The sequence below is a fragment of the Tripterygium wilfordii genome, chromosome 11, assembly GCF_013401445.1.
Source record: "Tripterygium wilfordii isolate XIE 37 chromosome 11, ASM1340144v1, whole genome shotgun sequence".
Taxonomy (NCBI): Eukaryota; Viridiplantae; Streptophyta; class Magnoliopsida; order Celastrales; family Celastraceae; genus Tripterygium; species Tripterygium wilfordii.
In genome coordinates this window covers 13,253,679-13,266,944 of record NC_052242.1, presented here as the reverse complement: position 1 = coordinate 13,266,944, position 13,266 = coordinate 13,253,679, and the positions used below count along the sequence as shown (strand labels likewise).

Sequence of the window (13,266 nt, the reverse complement as noted above, 5' to 3'; positions counted from 1 at the left end):
AGCTGGCTCGGCTGTCTTATAAGCATGTTAGATTGGAGAATTCTTAGTTAACAGGAAAAAAAAATCCAAACCCATAAACTATAAAAGAAACTCTTAAAAGTCATTTAATATAAGTACCAACTCGCATTGTGAAGAGAAGCCAAAAGGCATATGCACGTACATATATACATAGTTTCAATCTCCAATAGATTATATATCAAGAAAAATGCATTATTGTGATTTGTCTATTCAATAGGAACGTGAACCATTTGCCCGACCACAAAAGAAGATTCGGCAATAGTGGAAGGATTCTCTTTCAAAAAAACATATAGAACAAAATCAAACCCTAGTCCATGGAAATTCATCAAATTGGCGGCCACTACACCAACAAATTAATACCACAATTTGCTCTCTCTAGCACACATGTTTCCATTGTATCCATCTCTCTCTTTTTTTCTCCGATGTTATGATTGCAAGCATTTCTATTTCATAATATAGATCAGTTAATTCTTCATGAGATGTGATTGTGTTTACAAAAGGATCTTGCCTTATGGTCCAACTACACAATGAGGACTTTTCTCATGTGTTATTACAAGAACAATGTCTAATAGGATTGAAAAGTCACGATATTAGAATTGTACAAATTTTGATTAGGTAACTCGATTCGGCATTGGCATTATTGTTTAGGGGTTTGAATTAACATTTTACTATTTTTTTGAAATGTTCGTAATTTTTGCAATTTTATTTGTTTCAGTTTCCTTGTTTACTAAAGTTTCCTATTTATTTAATTAGGATTGTAATCTACTAAAAGATTATTCAACAATTATAAAAATATTTTAAGATTGCTTCTCTCTTGTGGATTCAGTTTCTTGTGTTTTATGTTTAAACGTAAGTTTAACCTCAGTCTTACATTTTCAATTGCATCACAAAATATAAGGTAATTGTTCATGCTGAAATTCTAGGATTAGATGCCTCACCAGAGATTTGAAATTCGAAGTAAAAACAACATATATGGATTCAATTTGTCATTGCATGCATAATCCTTTTTCAAGTATATGCAAATGCAACTTTCTTAATTATTTGACTTTTGCTTTCCAAAAAGCACTTCTTCTTTTCTTTAACACTAAGCAACAACTTGAAAAATGGCAATCTCTATCTCCATTATACTAGCTAATTGCTTTTGCATATGAAATACCAATAGTGTGTCTAACTAATTAAGTGGATGTCATAACATACACAACTAGATAATATATCTTGATTGGAAAAAAAAAGAGCTATAGCTCTTTTGGAGTGGGAATGGTCACAAGTTGTCATTCAATGTCCACAAAAGGATCTTGCCTTATGGTCTAACTACACAATGAAGTTTTCTCATGCTTATTACAAGGATATTGTCTAGTAGGATCGAAAAGTCGCCAATTTAGAATTTTGCGAAATTTGATAGGATAACACGATTTGGCGTGGCCACATTATTTTGGCCAAATTACGTTGTTTAGCTCTTCGAATTAGCATTTTACTATTTTCTGACATTTTTGTAACTTTCGTAATTTCCTTTGTTTCATTTTCCTTGTTTATTAAATATTCAGTTTCTGGCCTATTTATTTAGGGTTGTAATATATTAAGAGATCATTCGATGATTTATAAAAATATTTTGAGAATGCTTCTCTTTTGTAAATTCTAATTTTTTGTGTTTTACGTTTAAACGTAGATTTATTCTTAGTCTTACGTTTTCGGCGTGTGAAAATTTTCTTGGATTAGATGTGAAATTTTAAATTGGAAGCAAAAACAACATATATGGATTCAATTTGTCATTGCATGCATAATCTTTTATCAAGTATACGCAAATCCAACTTTCTGTAATATTTGACTTTTGCTCTCCAAATCACAACTGCTTTTCTTTAACACTAAGCATCAACTGTAAAAGGCAATCTCTTTCTCCATTAACTAGCTAATTGCTTTTGCATAAAGACACCAATAGTCTGTCTAACTAATTAAGTGGATGTTGGAACATACATAACTACACATATATCTTGCCTGGGAAAAAATGGGCTAGCTCTTTTGGAGTGGGAATGGTCACAAGTTGTCACCCAATGTCTATGGCATGACAGAAACATGTGAACTAATGGCAAAGGACATGATCTTGAAAATGACCTACTAGGAGTCTTCTTTGTCATCTTTGGCAAAGGAAATTAAAATCAAAGATTCCAATACCATCTTCTCTCAAAATGGGTCATGAAAACAAGACTCCATATATATAGTTAAAATGAGGTCTTAATTTGTAGGATTCACTTTAGGGTTCAAAATATATTTTAAAATTTTGAAAAAAAAAATATGTTTATATTTTGATTGATTTTATGAACCCAAAAATATATTTTTTATTCGAAACAAAAATCAAATGCAACCAGAAATATTTTTTGTTTTATATCTAACGATTCAAAATTATCATGCACTTTTCATATTGAATTTGATTTTTGTTTCTAATAGAAAATATGTTGTTGGTTCGTAAGACCATTCAAAATATGAAAAAAAATCTAAATTTTTTAAAAATGTTTTGAACCCTAAAAATTAGAACTCATTTTCGAACCTCATGATAGGAGAATTATATATATATATATATATATATATATGTGTGTGGGGGGTGCGCACTATAAAGAAGGGAGAGAGGGACCCTCATATATATATGTATTAATGGTAATGGAGACTTTAATGTCACTCCCATGAACCTGGACTCCAGAAATAGAAAAAGAAAGAAAGAAAGAAAGAAGAAAAGAAGAATCGGTACGAAGAGAGAGATACTGAAAGATACATAGATAGTCAAACATGGTTTCGATTAGGGTTTACTACTTACTAGTAGGAGTTGTCTTGACGCAATTATTCCCTATATGTCGACCATCAATGTAAGTGATTCTGTTCAATTGTTGTTTTGATGTGCTGTTGTTATTGTGCAATGGATTTTTGATACATGTGTTTAGCCTGTTGGCTCAAATATAACGCACTGGCTATAGCCTCTAGCTCGCTAGTTGATGATATTATTGATGCTTATGAGCTGATGTATATCTTGCCTGCAAAGAAAGAGCAATACCCTCCTGTGGCTACCATTGGGTTTTGGTTCAACTTAGTTTATTGTCAAGTGAGAAACTTATATACACGAGGCCCGACAACCTGAGTTTAGGCCCATATCGAATATCTAAAAAACAAGTTTGTACTTTATATGATGTCGTTATCGGTTAAAAAAAATTGAGAGGGCATTACAAATTATGAAATCAACAATGATAGAGATCCCATCTGCTGAGTTGTATGCACAAAATTTCATGCGGAACATGAAGAACCCATGAGTTCACTTGGATTCTGTGTACGCAACTCAGCAATCGGGATCCAAAACTGTTGAGATTTTTTATCATGCTAAATTAACCATTCTGGCTACAACTATCCTTTCTTATGTCATCTCCGGTGGCATATACGTCATCAAATTTTGAGTATTGACAGTCATAAGTAGTCAAGTTTTTTTCTTCCGTCAAAGCAATTTCTTATTATTATTAGTATGAGAGTAAACTCAAACCTTATTTTGATTGAAGTAGTATATATATTATTATTAGGTCAAAGAATCAACCTTTTCCGTTATTGGCTAATTGAACAGAACAATCTTTTTCGATCAAATTGATGACGACTCATATCATATGCTGGTTGGCGGTTGCATTGAAAAATGTAAGAGATATTGGCAGCAAAGACACACCACATGTTGCACGTATGTATGTATAGAAAGTGTATATATATATATATATATAGCCGTAAATCTCTAATAAAGAAGATGATGGATGGATATATGGTCGCATAAATTACAGGTTTTGGATCCTTTTGATGGGGAATGTCTACCTTAGTGGCTCATGATGGTAGACAAAGCAGTTATTGCCAAAGTCTCACCTTAAAATAATAAATAACTTAAAAGTTCCGAATGCTCCCATGTATCCTAATCTGTATAATTTTTTTGATCAAAATCCTTCAATAACTATAATGGAAAAAAAAAAGCATTTAATAACTATGCTTAAACGTTTTTTTGGTAACCCATAACGTACGGTACTATACAAATTTATCATTTGTGCATTTGATATGCGTTTAAACTCGGGCTGCTAAGATCGTGTATGCACACAAAGGTTATCCATCCGACAATAAAATAAGTTGGGTCAAAACTCGACGCATGATAATAAATATATTGCTTCTAATGAGAATCAAGCTTAACAACTCTCGAATCCATACGATTTGACTTTGCATAGACTCATCAACTCAAGTTATATTAACAATGCTTAAACTGTAACGCACGCAATTGTGAAGTTATACTAGCCTATCCAATCATGCTCCTAACTAGCTAGCTAGGCTGCCTTGCATGCATGTATGGTGGAATCACTTCATGTGCCAAAAGCTCCAAATGAAAGCATTGAAGCGTGAATACAATGTGGGTTGGTTTTATCTCCAAAGCTACACCTAGTGATGGCTCACCCGTATAAAGCTAATAAAGCTAAGGAGATATTTCCAAAGGAAGAAAGCGAGGTGGGGTGTGGTTCTAAACTTCTAATATCCAATCCCAACCTCAATATTTATCAAAGAAAAAAAGATCTAGAGCAACAAATAGTCATATATATGTATATATAAAATGTTAGAGATCCCATTTAGCCATCTCACTAATTTTTCTTGTCCATTGATTGATGAAGTGTAGGGGCTCGGGATCCACAAAACTTGATGATTGAATCAAAGAATGATATGTCAGTCATTGGGATGATTGAAATCTCTATCACTTCTGTGTATGTATATATATGTGTGTATATATATATATATATAAATATAACTGCTTTGTCCATGAAAAGGATTGTTGAGATAATTACATGCACATACGTTTTGGAACTATGATCTAATACTTCAAATTAAAATTGACCAAACACCTAACCCTATTTATCGATGTCCATTTGGTGGTTTGCATCTAGCTAGTCGTGTAGTAGTGATCATTCATTATGTTTTGGAAGGTAACAAAGGGATTTATTCTCTATTTCTCTATTCCTCTATTCCTGAATTTGTTGCAACCATATATTGTTATTTTACATAACATGAATTGAACACAAAAGGACAAAAAAATATATATATATATATAAGATTGAATCGCACAATATCTCTTCATGTTCCATTTTCATCTCTTGGTGACATCTGATTTCGAGAGTGAAAATCATAATCGAAAGAATCCAAAATGGTACTAAAAGAGGAAATTTAGGGTCATGATCAGTTGTCTAGAGAAAATGAATGTACACCTACGTACTACTACTTTTAAAGTTGGACCTAGGCTAGATCGATCTGTCTGTTGCATTTCCAGAGCATTATTTAGCAACCACAACACTTTTGTGCGGAAACAACGCACGCCGTTCACATTTCACAATTAACACGAAAAATTAAAATAAAATAACTTGGAAAGAACAAATCAATATCGATCACACACAAAAACCAAATAATTTACGTGGTTTGATCAATTTTGTTTACGTTTACGGTCGACGATGATAAATTTTATTGTTAACTTATCTCGCACAAATTCTCTTTGAATACAATGATTCATTCTCTTTTCCACTAGGGTGTTCATAATAAGAATATTTATAGTGAATTTAAGATCCGACTACTCCTATTCGGCTATTCCTAATCCTAAATGAAATGTAACATAGTACAGACAATAACTAAAATATCTTTAAAGGTTAGGGTCAACACAAATATGGGATATGTGATACGTCTCTTTCAATCCACATAGTTATAATGTGATTAAGTGAACCTCTCCATGTAATGTTGCATTCATATAAATCAATATTGACCCACTCATGACCAGTCAAGAAGAAAGCCGCACCCCATCTGTTTGTGATTTGTTCCCACTGAATTATAAGCAGCAGTTAGAGCCTAACTTGGGAGGATCGATTCCATCAAGAGAAGAGAACCCACTTTGAAGGTGACAATACGTGTTGAGCGCAAACAAGTATTGCCCATGCATAAATTAATTAGGGAAACATTCGTGGAATTAGAAACGACACACAATGTTTGATGTCTGAAAATCCTGAAAATCATGTTATGGCGTGAAAGAGACCATAATTAGTGATTATCTCTTTAATTATGGATGTTTAAGTTGAAATTCATGCTTAAACAGCGTTAATAATTATGTTTAATTACATGCATTAAGGGTCCGTACATGCGTGCGTGGTTTGTTTCATGATTTAGTAAACAAAGGTGGTTGAATTAATCATGGTTTAGGTTACTATGTACGTATTCTACTAATTTACTTGGACAAATATATCCCTGCAAGAAAAGCAATTATATATATGTGTGTGTGTGTCCATGATATATAAAAGTCTCTTTAATTTCCATTTTCGTTTGGTAGAAACTAATTTCTTTAATTTAGGATTGGACCAACATTCTTCGTTGTCAACGTGGCACGTGTAGCTCATCACATGCATAGTTAGGTCTTTTTTATTTCCATTTCGCTATATACTTTTGAAAATTTAACGACCTTGGACCATTTTATAATACATTCTAGATCGATTCGGGGCGGGCATGACCCAATAAAATGGCGGGGCCAATAAAGATTTATGAGTATCCATAAGTTTCCTATACGAATGTTCGTAAATTTTAACTTACGGGTGTCACTTTTTTCAGTCACATGAGTGGGCTCCACACCTAAGTAAGAAGTCATATTCTTGACTTAGTGAAAAAAACGGATCCTCATGTGACGGGCATCAGAGCATGTCCAATGGACACTTGATAACATATTTTCAAGTGTTGAAAAGTGAATTTTATGGAAAATTTAGAGTGCTAGAATTCTATAATGGAAGAAAATGAACACTTGAAAACACACTTTATTGATAATGACACTTGAAATATAAATTATTGTTAAAAATGACACTTGAAATATGAAGTATGTATATAGTTGATGAATAGTGAAGAGATGATGAAAAGGAAGAAAGAGATGATGAAAAGGAAGAGAGAGGTGATGAAAATGAAGAGAAAGATGATGAAAAGTAAGAGAGAGAAAATAAAGAAGATGAGTATGAAAAGTTAAAAAGTATGAAGTGTTGATGAATAGTGTATATTGTGAGACCCACTCACCCAATTAAGTTATGCCACGTAGGAGAGAGTAGAAGAGAGAGAATGATTTTGAAGCGCTTGATACAGTTTTTACCACTGGAGTTGCTCTCACTTTTTTCGATCACATGAGTGAGCCCCACACCTAAGTCAAGAGTCGGATTCCTAATTTAGGGGAAAAAAAAAGGGACACCTGTAATGTATCTGAGCAAAATCCCCCGTATATATGCAATATGTATTATGTTTGATTCTCTCATTACTCATGACATTATACATTCTTTTTCTTGATAAACGACAACGATATCATACAAATTTATCATTTGATATCGGATATGAATCTAAACTTGTGCCATCAAATCTGCATGTATGAAAATGAAAACAATACTTTGTACATACATTATATATTGTGATCTATTTGTTTGCTCTCCAAAAACCGAAATAGAGAAGAAGTCTCGTGATTATTATTAAAGAAATAATATCATGATCTTTAAATTATTCAAACTAAAATAACATACAAAAGAAGAAGGCGTGAAACGCGTCGTTTCGAAGAGTCGACCAGGTACTGTTGTAAAGATTCGCTCGTGCCAAACAAAATCTGAACTACATATAGCTGTCAGCCATGTATGTGTACTTAAGCAATTAAGACTCCCAACTGGCGCTGGTCAGGCTGGTCTCCGACCGGTTCATTCAGGCCGGGTGTAGACCAAGTCCAAGTCCCAGCTTTTTCATCATTATTAATTAATTAATTATAAATAAATAAAACAAATAAAGTCATTGGTGTCAGATTGGAATACTTCGAAGATCAAGAGGAAATTTTGTTAAAAGGACCTGCTTGGATTCTTTTTAAATTTGGGAAATGATGGTCTCAATTGAGGGGGGACATTGTGTCTGTTAAAAGTAAGGATTGGATATTCTTAGTGGGAAATAATAATAATACTTCATTAGGTTTTCCTTTTACCAAGTGACTAATTAATAACCTTATAAAAAAGATGACTCTTATTTGCACCCATTTTTTGCTAAGTACATCCCAATCTAGTGTATTTTCAAAGGGTGAATGGGGTGTACTTAGTAAAAAATGGGGTGCAAATAAGATTCATCATAAAAAAGCACAGGATGAAGAAATTAAAGACACTTTAATTGAATTTGATTATTAATATAATTATTCACTAACTTAGGTAGTACACTAAAAATTTGAACTTTATTAGACATGAACCAGTAAAGTAAAGCTGAGACCAGGAAAGATGGGATTCCTCTTGTTGGCTGCTGCCTTTGATATATGATGGTGCTTTTAGCCTTTTAGCATAGTGGGTTCATTTTTTCTAAACTCTTTATAACCAGCGCCGTACTGCCCATTAAGAATTAAGTTTGTTTTTCTATAGTTTTACGGTGCTTCTACTTATGTCATACTACAAAATGCTAGTGAAACTTTTAGTCATGTGGCCACACCGTAAGGTTTTTACTCAATTTATCCTATCATCAAGTATGAAATTTATGTGTTCATGAGTTTGACGACTCGAGTTTAGGCTCGTATATGATGTCGAAAGGGCAAACTTATATGAATGTCGTTTTTCGGTTAAAATAAAAAAAAACTAGTGTACTTATGGGGTATGTGATACCCAAAAATGCAGGGTATTAAGAGAATTTTAGGGTGTTATGTTTTAAACCACAGGACAATAACTCAGTTGGTTATATCTCTGAATTTAAGGCGAATGAATACGTAGTAAAGGTCAGGAGTTCAAACCAATTGGGGATACATTCCAGGGGTTTCTTGGTCTCTTGGGCTTACGCCCACTTCCGGGGAGGGGTTAGGAGCCACATTTTTATCTGCATGGGTTTCGTCAAATCTTACTTGTTACAATCGTGGTGCGAGCTGCTCAGGTGGCACGAGGTTATGACCATTTAACTGTCCGAAGGGTATGTTGGGTTGGGTGATTCCTCAATCATGTAAAAAAAATATTGCTTATTTAATTATAAGATATCCGCCTATATTTGGCTTCAAACTAAAACCATACAAAACTTTCAATAATACTTGTCTATTTGGATCATTTCAATAATCATACGTATTGTTAGCAAAATCTTTGAAACAGCAAAACTAGTCTTAAATATATTATTGTTGAATATACTAATGCAAGAAATACAGAAGAAGAGAGTATATTAAGCCTTTTTCTTTAAAAAAATATAATAATTGAATGACTTCTTTATATGCTAACATCTGTCTTATAGATGACAAATCAAAGGAAATTGAGTAGATAATTAGGAGATCCAAGCCATCAAAATTATTCAGTATTGAATGGTCGAGAGCTATTATTTATTTAAAGACCACCCTTATAAAATATTCCACAGAAAAGTTTATATTATATATATATATATATATACACATAAAAATACAAGCAATGGTTCGCTAGAGAGTAGTATTAGTGTGTGCGCGTGTGTTGGGGGGTTTCGAGACACTCAAACCTTTGGCCGCTAGGGGGTACCCACAGCCTTCCCTCGTGCGTGCTATCTATCAAGGGCGGCTTCACTCACTCCACCTCCCTCGCCCTCTCAATTATCATCATTAATGGCATGCATCCAAAACAGAACCTGTTAGATGCTGGAATAATAATAATCTCTCTCTCTTTCTCTCTTTTACTATCATTAATACTGTGTGTATTAATTGGGTAGTGCGATTGGGGTTGTCTTGTCAGCTTAAACAGAGAAAGGAGAATGTGGGAGACAATCAAAAACATTTATAATTTGAACCCTCTCATGACTCATCGACTAAAACTTCTTCTGTGGATCCCGCCATACTCTCCCCCTTCCTTTCCCAAATTACTTATATAAATAACACCCCCCTCGATCCTCATTCACTCATTCTCCTTACCACTCCACACACAAACACTTGTTCAATTTTCTTACTTACTCTGTTGCTAATGGCTGATACGTCTGGTTCTGGTGGCTCCGGAGGGAGAATGTGGTGTTCCATGCCTGAGAAGTTTCAGCTTCATGCGGCCATGCTGGCCTTGCAGTTTGGTTATGCTGGTTTTCATGTTGTCTCTCGTGCTGCACTTAACATGGGCATTAGCAAGCTTGTGTTCCCTGTTTACAGAAACGTCATCGCACTAATTCTCCTTCTTCCATTCGCATATTTTCTGGAGAAGTACTACTAAACTTGACAATATATTTTCACTATATATATATATATATATGTATTGAAATCATATAACACATGATGTGATTGTTTATTTTAGGAAGGAAAGACCAGCAATTACTCTCAACTTTCTCCTTCAGTTCTTCCTCCTTGCACTTGTGGGGTATGATCACAACTTTGTACATAAAAAATAAAACAAGATTCATATTTAATGGAAGTTTAAACTAAAAAGACTTGTTTGGGGTGACAGAATAACAGCAAATCAAGGTTTCTACTTGCTGGGTTTGGACCACACCTCACCCACCTTTGCATCAGCAGTTCAAAACTCTGTCCCTGCCCTTACTTTTCTCATGGCAGCCCTTCTAAGGTTTCTCTCTTCTCCATGTGTTTGATTAATTAATTACCAAACAATGCCTTAACTTTTTTTTTTTTCTTTTTTGAATTTTCAGGATAGAAAAAGTAAGGCTGGACAGAAAAGATGGGATAGCCAAAGTGATAGGAACAATCTGTTGTGTGTGTGGAGCAACTGTGATCACTTTATACAAAGGTCCAGCGATATATAGTCCAGCTCCACAACTACATACAATCCTCGAACCCGAACCCGTACCCGAACCAACCTTTTTTGCTTCTTTAGGAGATGCTCAAGGCAAGAGCTGGACCCTCGGGTGTGTCTATCTCATTGGTCATTGCTTGTCCTGGTCCGCTTGGCTCGTCTTGCAAACACCGGTTCTCAAGAAGTACCCGGCCCGGCTCTCCGTCACTTCTTACACATGTTTCTTTGGACTCATACAGTTTCTTATCATTGCTGTTTTCGCTGAAAGAGACCTCCAAGCTTGGATTTTCCACTCTGGCGGCGAAGTCTTTACCATACTCTACGCGGTCAGTTACATTACTTATATACTGAGTCGTATATTAATCCTAGTTATCCCAGTTTTTATTTAAAATATAATAACAAGCTTTCATGTGCATAATATAAGACATATGGAGCCTAAGAATTCACTTAAATAATGTGCATCCACCTCATCAATGGGATAACTGAAATACCAATAGCTGCAATCCTTATCATTATTGTTTAAAATAACGCGTTATCTCAATGGACAATGGGCCAAGTTCATGAGAATCGATGTAGACGGAACAACTTTACTATATATATGCTTTTCTTAGTAGTTGTGAGTTGTGACAAGTGTGATACGATATAAAGTGGGTATATATATGCAATAATGTGGGAGAAGTTTCTATGATATTGATGGTGCAGGGAGTGGTGGCATCAGGGATTGCCTTCGCTGTACAGATATGGTGCATTGACAGAGGGGGCCCTGTCTTTGTTGCTGTGTATCAGCCTGTTCAGACTCTTGTTGTCGCTATTATGGCTTCCATTGCTTTAGGCGAAGAGTTCTACTTGGGAGGGTACGTACGTGGGGTCCTTATATATTATTATCTCCTTATCTTTGACTCGTGTTTGACTGCTCCAAATGACTAAAATGTCCTTGCAAAATATCATGATTAACCTATTTTTTTTCACTGATGGAATATATTTTGTTATGATGGTGTTGGGTGCACAGGATCATCGGTGCGGTGCTGATCATAGTGGGATTATACCTGGTCTTGTGGGGCAAAAGCGCTGAGAAAAAGTTCGCATTGGAAAGGGCGGCAATCCAGTCCATCCAGGAGCACGGTACCATCAGAACATCAGCCCACGTCAAGGCCTCTCTCGCTCAGCCACTCCTTCCTCCGTCAACGGAAAATGTTTGACCGTGAAAAATCCTAACTTTGAACACCAGTCAACAATTCATGTCTGTTTGGCTGGAGAGAAAGATCAAGGGAGAACTATTTCCCAGTAGTAGAAGTTTTGTGTGCGTATGATGATTTCCTTTTCCTTTTCTTTTATGGTTTAATCTCTTTCTATTAGTTAGAGAAAAAAGAAGAAGAGAGGGTTGTGGCTTGTGGGTTGTTATCGTTTTGTGGGTTGAAACCCCACAAGCTTTGATTATGATGTTGCAATATGGTTTGATTTAAGAGACAATATATGCAAATTATCAAGTTAATTGCACAAGAATGTCATTATGGTTTGGACCCACGGATTCAACTGTTGTTTTCACTATTTTTATTATTTGTTAAAGATAGAGAGGCATGACATATCACAATTATAAGGTTCCTGCACACTAAATAATTTTGGTCGGCAAATCAACCCATTTACTTGTTCACTTGTTTGTGTGCAATAATGATAGATTGGTAGATATGTGTTTTCAAAACTCAGCACAACCCACTTAAGCCGTTTATGATCAAAGTTTAGCTCCTCTTACATTGATGTGTTTTGTCTGGGTCTAATTACCAATGTCGATGGTTCATGAAAAACAAATCTGTGAGGATCTGCATTCCAGAGTGGAACAATATCTTGATGTGTTTGGGTTGATATGTTCTAACATCATAAAAAAAAAAAAACTTTTAAAATAAGTTTTGTTAACCATTGCAGCAATTGGCTGATATTTAGATAAACCAAAACCCTAAACCTGGGCCAAGTATAAGGTAATTTTTGGGTTTAAAACTTAATGGGGGTAGAGTTAGGTAATGGACTGGTGTTAACGGGCCAATTGAAGCCCAACCCATTTTTTCCTTCAAACGGACGGCGGAAGTGTTTTTTGCTGATTCACCCTTGAAGGGAAAGTTATTTAGTCAAACACTCCCAAATCCAAATCTATACAAGCGATCTAAGTGTAGTGTCCTTATATGACGCTAAAAGACATGAAAAAAACTGAAAAAATTCTAGTTATATCTAATTAAGATGAGTTGACAAAGAAGGTTTATTAAATCCAGACAAAAAAATAGGTAAGACCCATCAAGTGACCCGAATAAGATTGAGAAGGTCCTAAGATCGAGATTATACTTCAATACCACGTTATAATTTGGCTCAATCCAATTCAAGTTAAGGTATTGTTCACATTGGATTAAGGAGTCACTAAATCAAGTCAACGCCTCTGCAATCAAATCAAGACCCTTCAAGGCACCAAATCAAATCAATGCCTCTATGTCATTAAATCAAGTCAAATGCCTCAACGACATCA

At 34.9% G+C, this 13,266-nt stretch overlaps 1 protein-coding gene across 1 annotated transcript; it reads left to right on the top strand.

Annotated features, from left to right (window-relative positions):
- Window positions 1-9,913: 9,913 nt before the first annotated feature.
- Window positions 9,914-12,277, top strand: LOC120008891 (protein WALLS ARE THIN 1-like). The gene is made up of 6 exons (XM_038859264.1): window positions 9,914-10,213; window positions 10,305-10,367; window positions 10,455-10,571; window positions 10,654-11,083; window positions 11,460-11,611; window positions 11,767-12,277. The coding sequence occupies exons 1-6, from the start codon at window positions 9,987-9,989 to the stop codon at window positions 11,954-11,956; spliced, it is 1,179 nt and encodes a 392-aa protein (XP_038715192.1). The 5' UTR covers window positions 9,914-9,986; the 3' UTR covers window positions 11,957-12,277.
- Window positions 12,278-13,266: the final 989 nt, after the last annotated feature.

Coding starts and splice junctions, on each gene's coding strand:
- LOC120008891 (XM_038859264.1), top strand. CDS start 9,987: ATGGCTGATACGTCTGGTTCTGGTGGCTCCGGAGGGAGAATGTGGTGT. Junction 11,084..11,459: donor TCTTTACCATACTCTACGCG/GTCAGTTACATT, acceptor TTGATGGTGCAG/GGAGTGGTGGCATCAGGGAT. Junction 11,612..11,766: donor GAAGAGTTCTACTTGGGAGG/GTACGTACGTGG, acceptor TTGGGTGCACAG/GATCATCGGTGCGGTGCTGA.